Below are 20,152 nucleotides of genomic sequence, written 5' to 3' on the forward strand. Positions count from 1 at the left end.
CAACAAAAAGAAATAAAGTACTGAGACATGCTACAACATGTACGAACCTTGAAAACAGATGCTAAGTAAGGAAGCCAGACACAAAGCACTACACATTGTATGATTCCATTTCTAGGAAATGTCTAGAAGAGGCAAATCCATAAAGACAGAAAGTAGATGGGTGGTTGCCTGGGGCTGGGGCAGGTGTAATGGGTGGATTTGGGGGGCTGACTGCTAAGGGATACAGGGTTTCTTTTGGGGGGATGAGAATGTTCTTGAACTGATTGTGGTGATGGTAGCACAATTCTGTGCATATACTAAAAACCACTGATTTGTATGCTTTAACAGGTGAATTGTATGGTCTGTGGATTATATCTCAAAAAAGCTGTTGCAAACATCAAATGGCTAGGAATGTTTGGCAGGGGAAAAAGAGATTTCCAAGAGAATAGGTATCAGGTTCTTCCGTTATAATGCTCTTTGCTTTCCATTTTCTTTTATGCTCATTTCAAAAAAAAAAAAAAGCAGTCAACATATTAGGATTACAAACTGGAAATCCACAGTATCCTCAGAAAATAATAAACTGCTGATTTGCTTTTATATGGCTTTATGAAATTAGAATCTAAACGAAGAAGGCATTTCATTTTATCATTTAAAGGCATCAGGAAAACAAAGTAATGCTGTCGTGTAACAATTTTTATTGTTTTAGGGTAAGCATTTGATCTGTTGACTCAACACTGTGGGCATGTAGATAAAATAGCTGTTGGCAGTACAGCGAGTTAGTCATTTAGGGCCTAAAAGCAGAACTGGAAGGTTAAATAGGAGACACACAATATGACTGTGAACTCGTATGACATCCCAATAAATTTACCCAGATGAAAATCACTGTTCTCAGTGACATCAGTTTACCCCTGTTTGGTTGTTCCTTCTCCACCCTCCCCATTGGCTGCCAATCTGACTGCTAAAGGCGCCTTTACACAAATTTTGACCAAAGAAAATTCTATTGCTTATCTGACATGAATATCATAAACAAGAATAAGAAAGAAAAAAGGGCTCTCGGGTATCTGGGATGACCAAACAGCTTCAGGAGGAGCAGTGTTTGGCCTGTTCTGGGCAAACTCCTGCTGTTCACATGGTCACCACCCTCCCCCAAAAGAGGCAGTGTCTTCAGGCAGCTGGTCGGGGGTGTGTTCTTACCACATGCGTAGGTCACAGTGAGGTATTTTTTCACGCCTGGCAAACAGGGGCTTCCAAAATGGTGATTGTTGACGATGATTTTGCATCTCTGCTTCCCATAGCACCTTCGGGATAGGACTTGCAAAGCTGAGTAAGACAAGCAATCTGAAAGGCAGGAAACACCCAGAACTTCACGTTGCATCCCACACAGGGCCACCACATAGCCTACAGCATTCTGTGTAAATAAATATGCTGAGCTGGATTCAAATCAAATGGAGAGTTTCTCTGCTTATTTTCTGTCTCATTAAAGCACCCAAGATGGGCAGAGCCAGCATCATGATCCTGTCGTAGAAGTCCCAGAGCTGGGTTTAATGCTCTGCTGGCGCCATCTTGAATTTTTTTTTTTTTTTGAAACTGATTCTCGTTCTGTCGCCCAGGCTGGAGAGCAATGGCACGATCTCGGTCACTGCTACCTCTGCCTCCCTGCTTCAAGCAATTCTCCTGCCTCAGCCTCCCCAGTAGCTGGGACTACAGGCGCATGCCACTATGCCCAGCTAATTTTTGTATTTTTAGTAGAGAAGGGGTTTCACCATGTTGGCCAGGCTGGTCTCGAACTCCTGACCTCCAGTGATTCGCCTGCCTCGGCCTCCCAAAGTGCTGGGATTACAGGTGTGAGCCACCGCACCCAGTCGAAATTCTGATCTATTTTTGAACAAGGGGCTTTGCATTTTCATTTTGCACTGGTTAAAATATGAAGAACATTGAATGAAGATTCTTGGTTCTTTTATGACCTTTACCACGCTTTGAAATATTTTGTTTGTTTATTTTGAGAATCAATCTCCTCTACATGAACATAAGCTCCAGGAGAGACTATTTCTGTTTTGTTCATCATCTAATTCCCACACCTCACCCACTGTAGAAGGCAAGTAAATATCTGATGAATGAATGAATGAAATAAACTAATTGACATGAAGATTTGTTTTTTGGCACCCTGGCACAACATCATTAAAATCAGTAAATATCAGTTGGACACCTATGGCGGATGAAGCACTGTGCTAAGTACCATCAGAAAAAAAAATAGTAAAAAGAGGACCAGGCACAGTGGCTCACGCCTGTAATCCCAGCACTTTGGGAGGCAGAGGCGGGCAGATCACCCGAGGTCAGGAATTCGAGACCAGCCTGGCCCACATGGCAAAACCCCATCTCTACTAAAAATACAAAAATTAGCGGGGCGTGGTGGCATGTGCCTGTAGTGCCAGCTACACGGGAGGCTGAGGCACAAGAATTGCTTCAACCTGGGAGGCAGAGGTTACGGTGAGCCGAGATTGTGCCACTGCACTCCAGCCTGGGCGACTGAGCAAGACTGCGTCTCAAATAAATAAATAAATAAAAAGCCTACCTTGCTTTCGCAGGATTTGCAATAGAGCTAGAGAGTCAAAACACACATGTGAGAGCTGGTGTCTGATAGTGGAAACAGTGAATCAATGTCAGCAGGACACGGTGCAGATAAGAGGTGCTAGGTCAGAGGCGGGAGAGACCACTGTGGGTGGGAGCAGAGCGGCTGGATCTTGAAAGAAAGAGCGGAAATTGGGTAGAGGCAGGCCAGAGAGAAAGCATGAACACTAAGGCAGTGCGCTAGGACGCCTGCAGGGGCTGGCCACAGGCTGGAAAGGCGGGAGTAGGCGGGGCGACCACAGCGAATGAATAGGAAATGTAAACTGGAACAAGACGGAGACGTTTTCAAAGCCTTAGCTAAAGAATTCGGACTTTACTCTGCAAGCAACAGGGACCCTAAAGAAATGGCCTGACACTATTGTCTTTAGGGGACAGTGTAGAGGATTCCCTGGGAGAGAAACGGGAACCAAAGGCAAGGAGAGCAGTTTGGAAGCAATTTTAAGAATGTACATTGGGGGGAGTTACAGGCTTAAAGAGCAAGGAATGGAAGAGGAGAGAATTTTAGAGACTTTGCAAAGTTCCATTCACTTATAACAGGTAGCATGATGTGAGCCACTGTTCTCAGCACTTGTATAGTGAGAGACTATTTTTGTTTTGTTCATCATCTAGTTCCCACACCTGGCCCACTGTAGGAGCCCAATAAATACAGATATTTATTTATGAGATGGGCTGTTTGTAATACACACACACTTGTGCACACACACACACTTACACACACACACACATCAATTTTGTGGCTGAGACAGCAGACACAGGGAGGTTCAGTAACCTCACACAGCTAGAGAAGAGCGGGGCCTGCAGGTTGATCTCTGAGCCCCACTACCCCAGTCTCCATGAAAGGGTGGGTGAGGGACCGATCAAGGATGGTTTCAGATCTGAAGCTGCAGGGCTGGGGAAGCAGTGGTGCTATTGAGAGATAAGGGAAGTTGTTAGGAGCAGGCAGTTTGAAGGACACGATCATAAAGTCATTAAAAAAAAAACTTCTGCATTTGAGGTGGGCCGAGATTTTGAAGAAAAGGCTCAAATCTGGAGATGCTTGTGGGGGGTTCATGCCCAGAGAAGCCAAGGGCTGGTGCTGTGAAGAAGCATAGGTCAGGGAGAGTATGAAGGCACAGGGGCAGGGACCCCAGCCACACAAAGTCCTGTGCATGTCTGCTCACGTCTTATAGATGACAAACTCCTCTACCCTCTAACAACAAAAACTGCCTTCCCCAGTTCCCAGGACCTCTCTCCAGACTTATGCTTTTCCTTCAGTCAGCCTTCTAGAAAGGATCTCTACGCCTCCCCTGCATCTCCCCGCCCATCCTGTACCCTCCCCTCCTCAGTATGCCCCTGTCCCACGCATACCCCGAAACTGATCCGTTTGAGGAGATCACAGGGACTTATCACCATCCCATCCAAGAGATGAGGGCTGATCCTAATCCTTCCCTATCCCTGGAACTTCTGGTGCCTAAATGCCCCTATTGGGGGATTTCTCACTGACCTCAGCTCCCTGGTGCTCATCACCTTGGTGGTCTCTGATTCCTCTATCCCAGTGCCCTCTGCAGGCCTGCCCACCCAGAGTAAGCTCATTCCTGTGCCTGATGGAAATGCCGATGTATTTTTGAACAAGGGGCTTTGCATTTTCATTTTGCACAGGGCCCTGCAAAATGCACTGGGTCTGGGCTCTCTTCTCCTTTCTGCACACTCCATTCAGCCCCGAGTCCATCCCTGCCACTACCAAACCACTGAGAGCCAAGGCCAGGATCTCTGCCTTCAGCGCTGGCCACTCCAGGCACTCCGCCGTGTGCAATGATTGTCTTTACTCTTTCCAGCCACCTCTGGCTCCACACGTGCACCTTTCATCTCCTCCTACTCTCCTGCCACAGCCTCAGTTCCAGCCCTGTCAGTTTTGCAGCAAGTCTAGTAACTGGACTCCCTCCCTCCATTTTCTTCCCTTCAAATGGTTCTCCCTTTGCCCTCCACTGTGCTTTTTTTTTTTTTTTTTTTTTTTGACAGAGTCTCGCTCTGTCACCCAGTCTGCCGTGTAGTGGTGCAATCTTGGCTCACTGCAACCTCTGCCTCCCAGGTTCAAGCAATTCTCCTGCCCCAGCTGACCAAGTAGCTTACAGGCAACCGCCACCATGCCCGGCTAATTTTTGTATTTTTAGTAGAGATTGGGTTTTACCATGTTGGCCAGGCTGATCTCGAACTCCTGATCCCCGGTGATCCACCTGCCTCAGCCACCCAAAGTGCTGGGATTACAGGCGTGAGCCACCATGCCCAGCCCACTGTGCTCCTTCTAATCTCATCACTCCCTGCCTGCTTAAGATCCCCCACCACCCATCTACCAAGTCCGACTCCTCAGAACTGTGCACAAGGCCCCATATGACTTGCCTTTTCTACCTTCCTAGCTCCTTCACAGCCATTATTCTCCCACCTCAGCCTGTGTCGCAGCCTGCAGGTCTCACTGCAGCCCCAGAAAGCCAGGCTGCGACTCTTGACATCTCTTTATCTTTGCACATGCTCCTCTGCCTGCTAGGAAATACTTCCTTCTCCCCTGTCTTCTCAGTTGTACCATCTCCCAGGCGGCAGTCCGTGGTTTCCTTCTCTCTGCCTCTCCTGCTCTGTGTATTGCTCTCCCCGCATGGCTGTACTTATTTGCTCATTTGTCTCTCTCCAGACTAGACAGGGAGCTCCTGCTCCCAGCACTTACACTGGTCCAGATGCTCAGTAAATGCTCAAAGAATTATGGGACGAATGAACAAAGGGAAGGTTATAACCTCCATCCCTTCTGAAGCTCCTCCTTGGCTCTTGGAGCCTACTCCTGGTGCCTTCGCCACCAGGCACTGGAGCTAGCTGCTCAGGGGAAGAAAGTCTTGAAGTGGATTGTCCAGGAGGAAAGGAGAAGGATTCACTAGCAGTGGGGTACATGAGTGCATGAGAACCCATGGCTGTGAGATACAAGGAGACTCAAATGGAACCAGAAGCAAGAGAAAAAAACACCATGGCTTCACATCCATGTTCATAGCGGCATATGCACAACAGCCAAGAGGTGGAACCAACTCAGGTGTCTTTTGATGGATGAATGGATAAATAAAATGTGGTATATACATAGGATGGAGTATCATTCAGCCTTAAAAAGGACTCACTGGACTCCTTCCTTCCATTTTCTCCCCTTCAAATGGTTCTCTCCCCTTTGCCCTCCACTGTGGTCTTTCTAATCTCATCACTCTCTGCCTGCTTAAGATCCGCCACTACCCATCTGACCAAGGCCGACTCCTAAGAACGGACACATGCTACAACGTGGATGAACCTTGAAGACGTTATGCTAAGTGAAGTAAGCCAGTCACGAAAAGACAAGTACTGTGTGATTCCACTTACATGAGGGACCTAGAGTAGTGAAATCCATAGAGACAGAAAGTGGAATGGTGGGTGCCAGGAGCTAAGGGATGGAGCAATGGGGAGTTGTTTTATGGATTTTGAGTTGCGATTTTCAAGATGAAAAAATTCTGGAGATTGGTTGCACAACAATATGAATATACTTAACACGACCAAACTGTACACTTAGAAATGGTCAAGATGGTAGGCGGGGCGTGGTGGCTCATGTCTGTAATCCCAGCACTTTGGAAGGCCAAGGCAGGTGAATCGCCTGAGGTCAGGAGCTCAAGACCAGCCTGGCCAATGTGGTGAAACCCCATCTCTACTAAAAAAATACAAAAATTATCCAGGCGCGGTGGCACATGCCTGTAATCCCAGTTACTCAGGAGGCTGAGGCAGGAGAATCACTTGAACCCAGGAGGCAGAGGTTGCAGTGAGCGGAGATTGAGCCACTGCACTCCAGCCTGGGCGACAAGAGTGAAACACTGTCTCAAAAAAAAATAATAATAAATAAAATAAATGTTTAAGATGGTAAATTTTATGTTATAAGCCAGGCGCGGTGGCTCACGCTTGTAATCCCAGCACTTTGGGAGGCCGAGGCAGGCGGATCACGAGGTCAGGAGATCAAGACCATGATGAAACCCCATCTCTACTAAAAAATACAAAAAATTAGCCGGGCGTGGTGGCGGGCGCCTGTAGTCCCAGCTACTTGGCCTCTCCAAGTAGCTGGGACTACAGGCGCCCGCCACCACGCCCGGCTAATTGGAGAGGCTGAGGCAGGAGAATGGCGTGAACCCGGGAGGCGGAGCTTGCAGTGAGCCGAGATTGCGCCACTGCACTCCAGCCTGGGCGACAGAGCGAGACTCCGTCTCAAAAAAAAAAAAAAAAAAAAAAAAAATTGTATGTTATGTGTTTTTGCCACAATTTGTAAAATGGTAAGGCTTAATTGTAAAGATAAAATTCATCAATTTTCTCTCAACAAATTAGGTATAGAAGGAATGTAGCTCAACATAATAAAGGCCATATATGATAATCATCCAGCTAATATCATACTCTACAGTGAAAAGCTGAAAGCTTTTTCTCTAAGATCAAGGATGCCCATTCTCACCATTTCTCTTCAACATAGTATTGGAAGTCCTAGCCAGAGAGGATTTAGGCTAGAAAAAGAAATAAAAGGCATCTAAATCAGAAAGAATGAAGTTAAACTGTCACTGTTTATAGATAACATGCTTTTATATATAGAAAATCTTAAAGACTCCACCAAAAACTATTAGAACTAACAAGTTTAGCAAAGTTGCAGGATACAAAATCATACAAAAATCAGTAGTTTCTATATACTAACAACAAACTATTTGAAAAAGAAAACAATCCTATTTACAATAGCGTAAAAAATTACCTAGGAATAAATTTAACCAAAGAGGTGAAAGGTCGGCACACAAAAATCTATACATACATTGATGAAAGAAATTGAGCAAGACACAAATAAATGAAAAGATATCCTATGCTTATGAACTGGAAGAATTTATATGGTTATAGTGTTCATACTGCCCAAAGTGATCTACAGGCTCAGTGCAATCCCTATAAAATTCCAATGACATTGTCCACAGAAATAGAAAAAACAGTCCTGAAATTCATATGGAACTGCAAAAGACCATGAATAGCCAAAGCAATCTTGAGCAAAAATAACAAAACTGGAAGCATCACACTACTTACTCATAAAAGCTATAGTAATCAAAACAGTATGATACTGGTATAGAGGCAGACACATAGACTAATGGAACAGAACAGAAAGCCTAGAAATAAACCCAAGGATATACCATCAACTAACTTTTCAACAAGGGGGCCAAGAAGACACAAGGGGAAAGGATAGTCTTTTCAATAAATGGTGTTGGGGTTTTGGAAAAATGAAATATCCACATGAAAAAGAATGAAACTGATCCCTATCTTCCAGCATACACAAAAATCAACACGAAATGGATTAAAGAACAAATATAAGACTGGAAACCATAAAACTCCTAGAAGAAACCCCAGGGGGAAAACTCCTTGACCTTGGTCTTGGCAATGATTTATTAGCTAGGACACCAAATGCAAAAATAAACACGTGGGACCACATCAAGCTAAAAAGCTTCTGCACAATAAAGGAAACAGTCAACACAATGAAAAGGCAGTCTACAGATTGCGAGAAAATATTCTCAAACCTTATATCTGATAAGGGGTTAATATTCAAATATATAAGGAACTTATACAACTCAACTGCAAAAAGCAAATAACTCCGTTAAAAAGTGGGCAAAGGACCTGAATAGACATTTCTCCAAGAAAGACATAAAAATGGCCAACAGGCCTGGCATGGTGGCTCACGCCTATAATCCCAGCACTTTGGGAGGCCAAAGTGGGCGGATCACCTGAGGTCAGGAGTTCAAGACCAGCCTGGCCAACATGGTGAAACCCCATCTCTACTAAAAACACAAATATTAGCCAGGTGTGGTGGCATGTGGCTGTAATCCCAGCTACTAGGGAGGCTGAAGCAGGAGAACTGCTTGAATTGGGGAGGTGGATGCTGCAGTGAGCTGAGATTGCACCACTGTACTCCAGCCTGGGCAGCAGAGCAAGACTCCTTCTCAAGAAAAAAAAAAAAAAAAGGCCAACAGGTATATGGAAAGGTGCCCAACATCACTAATTGTCAGGGAAATACAAATCAAAACCACAACAAGATATCATCTCACACCTGTTAGGGTGGCTTCTAATAAAAAGACAAGAAATAACAAGTGTTTGGAGATGGTGTGGAGAAAAGGAAACCCATCCGCACTATTGGTGGGAATGTAGATTGGTGCAGGCATTATGGAAAAGAGCATGGAGGTTCCTAAAGAAATTAAAAATAGAGCTACTATATGACCCAGCAATCCCTCTTTTGGGTATAGGCCGAAAGGAGATAATTCTCCAGTTCCTGAAAATACCAACTGTGTGTCCTGGAATTTATCTAAATTTTTATGTCTTTCTTGGAGAAATGTCTATTCAGGTCCTTTGCCCACTTTTTAACGGAGTTATTTGCTTTTTGCAGTTGAGTTGTATAAGTTCCTTATATATTTGAATATTAACCCCTTGTCAGATATAAGGTTTGAGAATATTTTCTTGCAATTAATCTCTGATGATGTCCTTTGGTTGTTTATGCTGAAACCTTACGCTAACTACCTGGAGTTAGTACAGATACCACAGGCTAAGGGTCCAGTCCCACAAGACTACCCCCAGCCCATCATCAGATGCCAATCGCAAGCCTGGGCCTCTGACTGACCACCTATAAATCAAGGATTTCCGCAATGTTCTTCTTGGGTTCCAGAATTTGCAAGACCGGCTTACAGAACTCAGGAAAACAGTTTACTTACAAGATTATTAGTTATTATAAAAGGACACAACTCAGGAGCAGCCATGTTAGAGATGCACACGGCAAGGTTTTGGGGATGGGGCATGGAGGTCCCATGCCCTTGCTGGGGGTTCTACTCTCTTTTTTTTTTTTTTTTTTGAGATGGAGTCTCACTCTGTCCCCCAGGCTGGAGGGCAATGGTGCGATTTTGGCTCATTGCAACCTCTGCCTCCTGGATTCGAGCAATTCTCTGTCTCAGCTTTCCAAGTAACGGGGATTACAGATGCCTTCCACCATGCCCAGCTAATTTTTTGTATTTTTAGTAGATACGGGGTTTCACCATGTTGGCCAAGCTGGTCTCGAACTTCTGACTTCAAGTGATCCACCCGCCTTGGCCTCCCAAAATGCTGGGATTACAGGTGTGAGTCACTGCCACTGGCCTAAAGGTTCTACCCACTGAGCATCTCCATGGAGTCCTTGAGCTGAAAGGTCTCTGAGCTCCATTGTTGAGGGCTTTTACGGAGGTCTCATGATATAGGCATGGTTGATTAAGTCATTGACCATTGGTGATGGACCCAACAACCTCCAGCCTCTCTCTCCTGCTTGGGGAGATAGGGGGTGGGTGTGAGGTTTAAGTTCCAGCCCTCTAATCACATGATCCATTCCCTTGACAACCAGCCCCCCATCATTAGGGGCTTTCCAAAATTCATTCATCTACATAAACTCAGGTGTGGTTAAAAGGAGCTAATTTTAATGAATAACAAAAGACGTTCCTTTCATCTTCATCATTCTGGAGCTATTTCAGGAGCCCAGGACAAAATCTAAATATTATAACAAAAGATGTTCTGATTACACTTATAACTTAGGAAATTACAAAGGTTTTAGGATCTCTGGCCAGGAGCCAAATGAAGACCAAAATATGTATTTCTTATTATATTACAACACCATTTTTATTAGCCAAAAAAACTAAATAATACTAAACAGTTATTTAAAAGTATATGTGTAACATATTTATATAAATACAAATCTCTACATAGTATTTACCACTGAAAGGGACAGGGATGGGACGGAGGAGAAAAACATAAGTAGATCCAAGTTATTTGTAGGATTCTAGTTCCGTGGGGTGTAACACACTGTATTATTATTCTTTTACAACCTACATAAGTGTTACACATATTATTTTGAGTATGTCAAATATATTAAAGAATTTAAAGGTAAAAATAGACTATTAAGGCCTTTTTTCCAAGAAAGTGTTTCTTCCAGAAATTTTAGGATTAAATGAGACCACAGATGTTGGCAGCAAGGAATCAGGTAACAATAATATTATAGGAAATTTAAAAATATAGATTGGTGGGCATTTAGAGTCAGAAATACCTCACAGGGGCATAGAGGAAGCAGTAATATCTGGTAAAAACTTGAACACAGAGGGAGGGAGAAGTTAGTCAAGAACAACAGTAAGGGCTGGGTGCGGTGGCTCACGCCTGTAATTCCAGTACTTTGGGAGGCTGAGGCAGGTGGATCACCTGAGGTCAGGAGTTCAAGACCAGCCTGGCCAACATGTCGAAACCGCCGTCTCTACTAAAAATACAAAAATTAGCTGGGTGTGGTGGCACACACCTGTAGTCCCAGCTACTTGGGAGGTTGAGGCAGGAGAATCGCTTGAACCTGTGAAGCAGAGGTTGCAGTAAGCCAAGATTGTGCCACTGCACTCCAGCCTGGGCAACAAGAGTGAAACTCCTTCTCAAGAAAAAAAAAAAAAAGAATAACAGTAAGATCAATAGCTCCGCCTCCACTCTTTCTTCCTTTGTCTGCTCATGGCGATTGGTTCAAACAATGCTGCCAGAGCCAACTTCTAAAAGTATATCTCTGATGATGTCCTTTGACTGTTTATGCTGAAACCTTACAGGGTGGAAGAGGCCTAGATCCCTGGGTCACTGGAAGCAAGCTGCCTAGGAGAACCACCCAAGCCTTGCTGGACTGTGATATGACCAAGAAATAAACCTTTACCGGGTTAAGCCACTGAGTGGCTGTAACAGTTACATTAATTGCCCTGACAAATGCAGAAGGTTTGGCAAGGCTATGTAACTTGACTTAGGTCTCAGTGTTTGGTGGTAGTGTGTGCCCTAGAACCTCAATCTGGTTGACATTAAAGACTGTGCCCTTAAACATAACGTCTCCACTTAGACAAGAATGGGAAATGGTATTGTGAGAATCAGGAGCTCAAACAATTTGGCAAGAGAGAGAAGACAAGTCTGGGCCATGGTGAACAAGAAATTAAGGAATCTAGATTCTGAGACTGCTTGAGGAGCCGGCCCATGAGGAGCCAGGACAGGGAGATTAGAGAGAGAAGGTTCTTAAGGAGAGAAGAAACCTATGGGCTCCATGAAAGAAGAAAAACAAAATGAAAAAAATAAAAAGGGAGTGGCCAGGCGCAGTGGCTCACGCCTGTAAGCCCAGCACTTTGGAAGGCAGGTGGATCACCTGAGGTCAGGAGTTCAAGACCAGCCTGGCCAACATGGTGAAACTTCACCTCTACTAAAAATACAAAAAATTAGCCGGGTGTGGTGGTGCACACCTGTAATCCCAGTCACTCTGGAGAGTCACTTGAACCCAGGAGGCGGAGACTGCAGTAAGGCGAGATTGCGCCACTGTACTCCAGCCTGTGCGACAGAGTGAGACTATTTAAAAAAAAAAAAGAGAGTGATCAACATCAGGTGAGTTTCAGGTGTGCAAGACCAGTTGCAGCATCTGAAAGACATGGCCCTCTTGGAGGAAAACAAGAGGGTGGGCAGTCAGGGAAGGAGAACGTCAACTACAGAGGAAGACACATGCGTCTAATATGTTTGACGCTTCTAGAATGGGCCAAGGGAGAGTGTGGGTTGGGCTCTGGAAGGATTTGGAAGGGAGAACACATTACCAATGCTTGTGCAGTAAAAAAAAATCGCCAAACAAGGAAAGTTTCTGTGGTCTGGCGCAGGCCATCCCCTTCCTGTGGGTGAGTGGGGACGTAATGGCTATGGAGATGGCAGAGGCCGGAACTTCCTCCAGTGGCATGGCTGCTCGGCGGACAGAGAGAAGCACACACAGTGGGTGGGGGTGAGTTGGGGGAGTTCACTGGGTCTTAGGGAGGCCAAAGGTGCCTGTCCAGAAGACAGATTAGGGTAGAAATCACAGACCAACACATCTGCTGAGAAAAAGGGGCCAGAGAAAGAAGCAAGAGTCTCTAAGTAGGAGAGGAATTCACAGGCCAGGTAACTTAAAAGGTTGACAGAGCCCAGGGTGACACATGTGAGTTGCATGAGTTAGCACAGTGTCCACCCCAATAATTTTTTTTTTTTTTTTTTTTTTTTGATATGGAGTCTCTCTTTGTCGCCCAGGCTGGAGCGCATTGGCACGATCTTGGCTCACTGCAACCTCCACCTCCTGAGTTCAAGCAATTCTCCTGCCTCGGCCTCCCAAAGTGCTGGGATTACAGGTGTCAGCCACTGCGCCTGGTCCACCCCAAGTAATATTAAATGGTAGTTCCTTCTGCAAGAGCATCAACATCGAACTATGTTCCAGGGAGCCCCGGGGTTTGGAGGAGATACCCTGGGGACTGGGCAGGTAGAGGAAGGTAGTAAGCTCATGTCTCAGGGAAACTCTTCTACTCAGTGGAGAACTGTGAAGGGGTCCAGTTGAAAGGAATGATCTATGGCTAACCACTAAAAAATTGGGAAGTCAATCCCCTTGAAGGAAGGACAATTTAAATATATTTAAGGCCGGGCGCGGTGGCTCACGCTTGTAATCCCAACACTTTGGGAGGCCGAGGCGGGCGGATCACGAGGTCAGGAGATCGAGACCACAGTGAAACCCCGTCTCTACTAAAAATACAAAAAATGAGCCGGGCGCAGTGGCGGGCGTCTGTAGTCCCAGCTACTCAGAGAGGCTGAGGCAGGAGAATGGCGTGAACCTGGGAGGTGGAGCTTGCAGTGAGCCGAGATTGCGCCACTGCACTCCAGCCTGGGCGACAGAGCGAGACTCTGTCTCAAAAAAATAAATAAATAAAATAAATAAATAAATAAATATATTTAAATACACACACACACACACACACACATATAAACAAACAGTGAGGAACATTATCATAAAATCACTTGATTTGAATATATTCATGAAGGACGTCTACGGCCATACCACCCTGAATGCACCTGATCTCATCTTATATCCATGAAGGTTCGGACCTGTTTTGCTAAGGTCCCATTCCACAAACCTGATAAAAAGAATCAGGTGCTGGGCACACACTAGGCACTCAACAATGAAGTGCTTAATGAATGAATTCATGGTCTGAAATGGACACCCTGGAACATGACATAATGCAAACATCCCACATCTCTGGCTTTAGAATGTGTTATTTTGTAGGGGTGCCTGATCTGTGAGATCGAATCTGTGCTGAGAAAGGATGCTCCAAGGGCATTAGGAAGCAGTGAAGCTGCCATCCTTCTGTCTGGTTCCTGGATCAGCTCTTCCCAGCCACTCACTAGGGGCTTGGAATAAATCCATCTTTTCCCTGCCTGCCTGGGAGTGGAGTACTCCAGTCTAAAGGAGTGGCTTGCTGGAGCTACTCTGGCGGGTCTTCATGAATGAAGAGTAAACACAGCAAGTCAAGAAGTCTATTGAGCTTTAAGAGAATGTTTTAAGTGCCTGTCTATACCAAGTGCCAGAAACATCAAGTCTGTCTTTGTGAAGGACAAGTTTAGCTCAACCAGTATAGCAGGAATAGTCACTGCCGCACATCCGGGCACCAGGCGGGCCACCCACGTTCAAATCAGGGCTTAATAAATAGACCATTTGCAAAGGTGGGAATGGGATGAGGACATGGCACACCCAAAGGATGGTGCAGAACCCCAGGGCTAGGAATGGCAGGGAGGGCCGGGCGTGGTGGCTGTAATCCCAACACTTTGGGAGGCTGAGGTGAGAGGATTGCTTGAACTCAGGAGTTCAAGATCAGCCTGGGCAACAAAACTAGACCTCGTCTCTACTAAAAACAAAATAAAAAGTAGCTGGGCATGATGATGTGCGCCTGTAGTCCCAGCTACTCGGGTGGCTGAGACAAGAGGATCGCTTGAGTTGGAAGATTGAGGCTGCAGTGAGCTATGATCGCGCCATTGCACTCCAGCCTGGGCAACAACAAGACTCTGTCTCAAAAAAAAAAAAAAAAAAAAAAGGAATAACACTGGGATGTGACCACCCCCAAACCTGAAGGGGCCAGGGCAGTGGTTCCAGAACACAGAGGGGAAAGTTCCGTGAACAGGGCTGCTGAATGGAGCAGGACCCTTCAGAGGAGAGTGGCAATGCTTCTGCTGTGCTGTGTTCATTGTTTGTGCCTGGATCTTCCATTGGGCTGACAGCTGCTGGGGTTCGAGGCATGTGGGTCTCATGGATTAACAGTGTCCGACTCAATAAATATTAAATGGTAGTTCCTTCTGCAAGAGCACCAACATCAAATTATGTTCCAGGGAGCCCCGGGCTTCCGAGGAGGTACCCCAGGGACTGGGCAGGTAGGGGAAGGCAGGAAGCTCATGTCTCAGGGAAACTCTTCTACTCATTGGAGAACTGTGAAGGGGTTCAGTTCTTCTGTGAAGAGGGTGAGCTCACTACTGTTTGCCCAGCACTTGGTATCTGATAAACTCACTGAGACTCAGTTTCCCTCCTGTGGAGCATGAGGAATATCTTTTTTCACTGTATCTCTATGAGGTTTGTACGAGGCAACTGCAGAAGGTAAGCCCGCAGAAACATTGGCTGTTCTCCTCAGCTGTCTCTAAGCTTGCATGAAACATCTGTGTTTAAGGTCCCGGAAGATCATCTGTGGCAGCTGTGGGCAGCAGAACAGAGCAGCGGCAAAGACTGTGACCTTGCTAAATCTCAGTTTAGTTTCCTCACTCGGACAAAGAAAGTCCTGGGAGCTGGCTCCTGGGATGGTGTGATTGTTAAAGGCAGCGCCGTGGGCAGCAGGACCAATGCCAGCGCCCTCACATGTGAATCAGCATTATCATCATCAGGGCACCTAATGTCAGCTAGGAAACGGTACTTTAGGAAAAGGCCTTTGGGACTTCGTCAATTTAGAGTCTAAATTACATGCTCTCTTTGCTCCCTTGAAGTGAAAACAAGCATATATGGTACGGCGTGGTATGAACTAAATATTCAGACCCCAAATCTGCATGTAGGAAATAAAAAAACATTGGAAGGAGAATCACCAAGATGGTATTTTCGGCTGGTTGAAAAAAGGTGTTTTATCCTCCCGTATCGATTTTAAAGTACGTTTCAGGCTTTTGTGACTTAACAATGCTTTGAAATGAAAGTATCGAATGATCTTTCTTTAAAAGGAAAATGAAATTTATGTCTAAATAGAAGACAGTTTTTGAACAGTAAGAGTCTTAGAGGCAATTTTTTCGGAATATTTTAATAAACTCTTCTTTTTATATAACTTCATTTATCCTAGAGGTCATGAAAAGTTTATCCAGGAGTAAAGACATATCCTTTAACTTTTCTTCTAGTTTTTTTTTTTTTTTCCTTGTGGCTGCACAGGGTTGACTGAGGATATTTTTGTTGTCTTTAAGAGCTTGTTTTATTTGGGGTTTTGAGCTGAGCACATTTACCAGTCGAAAAAAAAAAAAAGATTCTGTTTCTTCTCAACTAAACCACAATCCTTATATGTAAGTGGCCTAAAACTAGCCCCTTCTTCACTGAATTCCTCTCCCTAAGTAGAAAAAACCGTAAGTCTCAAAAGAACATAGAATGGAATATATGATTTCTGTATAAGCTACCTGCATTGGGAACAAATAGTCTGAATTGTGAAATTTATCTTAGAAGTCTGACGTTTCCAAACATAAGTAGTATTGTTTTTTTCCTGTCACAAAGTAAATACATGTTCACATTTTAGAAGTACAGAGAGGCCCCAAACTGGGGAAAAAAGCCCTAGTAAATCCCGCCATCAAGAAAAAAAGCTATTAACCTTTAAAGAATATCTTCCTGGTCACTTTTCTGTGTGTAAATGTTCTTCCCTCTCAATGGAATCATATATAATTTTATTTTATTTTTATTTATTTATTTTTTTTGAGATGGCACTTGCTCTGTTGCCCAGGCTAGAGTGCAGTGGTGCAGAGACGGTTCACTGCAGCCTTGACTCCCTGGCCTTAAGCAATCCTCCCGCCTTAGCCTCCCGAGTAGCTGGGACTATGCTATCCATGGCTCTGTCACCCAGCCTGGGACATGCCACCACATCCAGCTAATTTTTGTATTTTTTGTAGAGATGGGGTTTTGCCATGTTGCTCAGGCTGGAATCACATACATACTACTTTGTATGCTACACTTTCCCATTTACTAATATATCTGTGAACATTTTAAATAAGCAATATTTTAAAGAGTTGTATTGTCTTTCATTTTATGAAGGTACCAACTCAGTATCTTTTTTTTTTTTTTTTTTAAGAGATAGGGCCTTGCTCTGTCAACCAGGCTGGAATGTAGTGGCACAATTATTGCTCACCACAGCCTCCAACTCCCAGGCTCAAGTGATCCTCCCACCTTAGCCTCCTGTGTAGGAATCCAACCCTATTTACAATACCCTATTGTCGGACATTCAGATGATTTCTATTTTTTAATATTATAAGCAATGCTATAAGCAGTGGAACAATCTTAGAGCTGAACATTTGCAAACGAGTATGATATTTCCATAGGAATTATTGGAAGTAGATTGCTTTGTTAAAGGGTATTCCAGACATTAAGGCTTTTAATACATACTGCCAAACTTATCCAGAAAAAGTGTACCAAGGCACGCAGCTGCAAAAATTCTATGAGAGCACCCTGGCAAACCTGTATTTTCTTAGTTTTAAGGATATATGCCTGACCATATTCTTTAAGACTAACAGAAGAAGGAAAAAAAAAAAAAAGAGTAGCTGGGACTACAGGTATGTGCCACCATGCCTGGCTAAATTTTTAAAATTTTTTGTAGAGATAGGGGTCTCACTATATTGCCCAGGCTGGTCTTGAACTCCTGGCCTCAAGTGATCCTCCCACCTTGGCCTCCCAAAGTGCTGGGATCACAAGAACGAACCACTGCACTGGGTTGCTTTTGCACTTTTCAGTTACTCTGGGAGTGCAAGAATTTATTTTAGTGAGAGTGAAAGAACCCACACGAAGAGGCCCAGGATAACTCAGGTCTGATTCAGGTCTGACTGTGTCTTTGTTGACATTGAGCTCTGAACGGTCTGCAGGATTTTGTTGTTGTTGTTGTTGTTAGTGGTTATTTCCCTCCGAGGGTGATTTTATTTGCACCTTCTGCTGCTTCTTTTTTTGGGGGGGTTGGGGAGGGCAGGGACAGTCTTGCTCTGTTGCCCAGGCTGGAGTGCAGTGGCACGATCTTAGCTCACTGCAATCTCTGCCTCCCAGGTTCAAGTGATTCTCCTGCCTCAGCCTCCCGAGTAGCTGGGATTACAGGCATGCGCCAGCATGCCCAGTTAAATTTTTTGTATTTTTAGTACAGACTGAGTTTCCCCATGTTGACCAAGCTGGTCCCAAACTTCTGACCTCAAGCAATCCACTCGCCTCAGCCTCCCAAAGTGCTGGGATTACAGGCATGAGCCACCACTCCCAGCCTGCACCTTTTGTTTCTGGCAAACTGCCCTCCACCCCCAATACATGTGATAACAAGATATTCAACCATTTAAATTTTTACTTTTTGGCTATTACTTAATAGTGAAACTGAAGTTAATTGCTCCTTCCAACCTGTGTTTATTTAGGTAATAAGGCTGGCTGCTTAAGTGCCGCTGTCTTGGCAGTGGGAACCTCTGGCACCTCGATCTTTGGCTGAAAAGTCCGGGCCTGCCCACACTTGGCCTTGGAGTGGCCTTAGCCCAGCCTTTGAGGCCTATTGTGTGGTTTTTCTCATCCTCTTATTAAGGAAATAGCAGAATCCCTGGAGCTCACCCGGAAAATGTAAACCACAGCGGGAAATGACGCACCACAGTGGATGCCCAGACAGGGGCACGTTCTGAAGCCTGGCGTCCTCAGGCCCAGCCCTTCGGGAAAAGCTCACTCCTGTCTCATGTAAAACTGCTGTTTTGCTGGTGTTCATTGGTCACCAGTGATGGTCACTTTCACGTCTTCCTTTCAGTTTCTCTTCTACCAGATGAGGCATAAATTCTGATGGAGCCCACTTGCTCTAAGTCTTTCAGAAAAGACTTTGGGTCAGTCTCCTTCAAGATAAGACATCAGGCTGGGCGCGGTGGCTCATGCCTGTAATCCCAGCACTTTGGGAGGCCGAGGCAGGCGGATCACCTGCGGTCAGGAGTTTGAGACCAGCCTGACCAACATGGTGAAACCCCGTCTTTACTAAAAATACAAAAATATTAGCTGGACTTGGTGGTGTGTGCCTGTAATCCCAACTACTTGGGAGGCTGAGGCAGGAGAATTGCTTGAACCTGGGAGGTGGAGGTTGCAGTGAGCTGAGATCGAGCCACTGCACTCCAGCCTGGGCGACAGAGTGAGACTTGGTCTCAAAAAAAAAAAAAAAAAGATAATTATCTCTTTAAAGACTCTATCCCAGATAAGGTCACGTTCTGAGGTACCGGGAGTTAGGACTTCAGTATATGAATTTGGGGAGGACATAAGTTAGCTCATAACAGCCTTCAAGAGGGTCTCCAGTGAGGCTCACCTCTTGGAATTTATGCGTTTGTGCAGCCTCCTCCCACCGTGAACCAGAGCTTGTGTGGGGGACCAATAGTGTATGGTGGAGGTGACAGCGTAAGGCAGAGGGGACAGCATATGGCAGAGGGGACGGCATATGGCGGAGGTGAGGGCGCATGGCAGAGGTGAGGGTGCACGGCGGAGTTGAGGGCACACGGGGGAGGTGAGGGCGTATGGGGGAGGTGAGAGCATATGGCTCCACCAGTTCTTTTGCATCACTTTCTCTGGGGGAAGCCAGCTGCCATGTTGTAAGGACACATAAGAGACCCATGTGGGGAGAAACTGACTTCTCCCACCAACAATCAGCACCAAACCACCCACCTATGAGTCAGTGCCCTTGCAAGTCCAGCCCTCAGGGGACTGCAGCCCCAGCCACCATCCGGGCTGCAACTTCCTGAAACCCCGTGAGACCCTGAGCAAGAACTGCCAGACTACACTATCCCTGAATTCCTGTCCCACAGTAATAAATATTTTGTTTTAAGCCATGAAACTTGGAGGTATTTTACTAGAAAATGAATTCACCTTTTGATATTTGAAGTGGGTTGCCAGGGTAATGAAATCCTAAAACTGTGGGGGTGGCTTTGGGATCAGGCAGTGAGCACGAGTTGGGGAGACCTTGAGGGGTATGTTAGAGAAAACGTAAGGGCCTTGAAGAGAAACCTGGTATCTGTCATCTTGATGTGCTGAAGCCAAGTGCGTCTTCAGGGCAGAGCTTCCCAGCTTACCTGTGAGTGGACACAGACTCGCTGGGATGTGTCCCCTCAGGCCCCGCCAGTCCCCAGGCCATTGATGCCGGCATTCAGTGGCATCTCTCTTTACCCCCTTTCCATATGGATGTAACTGTCTACGTGCTTGATGATGGGGCAGTTGGGAAGCTCTGTTCAATAGCAGAGTGGGGGGTGTGGCCGACACCGACCTCAGTGCCTGCCCTGACGCAGTTCAGTTGAGACCAGCTTAGGGCTTCATATACAGAACACTGCAGCACTGCTCTCCCTCCTCTGCACCCAGAGCTCGGAGGCTTTCTTGAGGCAGATGGGGGGACCCTCAAGTCTATGGAAATGCTCAGGAGTGTGTGTCCCACTGCGGTGCAGGGTACGGGAGTACTGA

The 20,152-nt window shown here is 45.5% G+C and overlaps 2 protein-coding genes across 11 annotated transcripts in view; one reads left to right on the forward strand and one right to left on the reverse strand.

Moving 5' to 3' along the window:
- Positions 1 to 20,152, forward strand: part of LOC131381120 (putative T-complex protein 10A homolog) — a 123,140-nt gene that overhangs the window by 82,433 nt on the left and 20,555 nt on the right. The gene's annotated exons all lie outside the window — the stretch shown is intronic.
- Positions 1 to 20,152, reverse strand: part of EVA1C (eva-1 homolog C) — a 112,187-nt gene that overhangs the window by 18,796 nt on the left and 73,239 nt on the right. For all 5 annotated transcript variants that reach the window (XM_032174533.2, XM_032174532.2, XM_032174534.2 and 2 more), the window contains one exon: positions 1,174 to 1,317. In XM_032174533.2, the coding sequence (XP_032030424.1) occupies positions 1,174 to 1,317 (144 nt within the window). The remainder of the gene's footprint in view (positions 1 to 1,173; positions 1,318 to 20,152) is intronic.

This window comes from Hylobates moloch, unplaced genomic scaffold (genome assembly GCF_009828535.3).
Source record: "Hylobates moloch isolate HMO894 unplaced genomic scaffold, HMol_V3 SCAFFOLD_14, whole genome shotgun sequence".
Taxonomy (NCBI): domain Eukaryota; kingdom Metazoa; phylum Chordata; class Mammalia; order Primates; family Hylobatidae; genus Hylobates; species Hylobates moloch.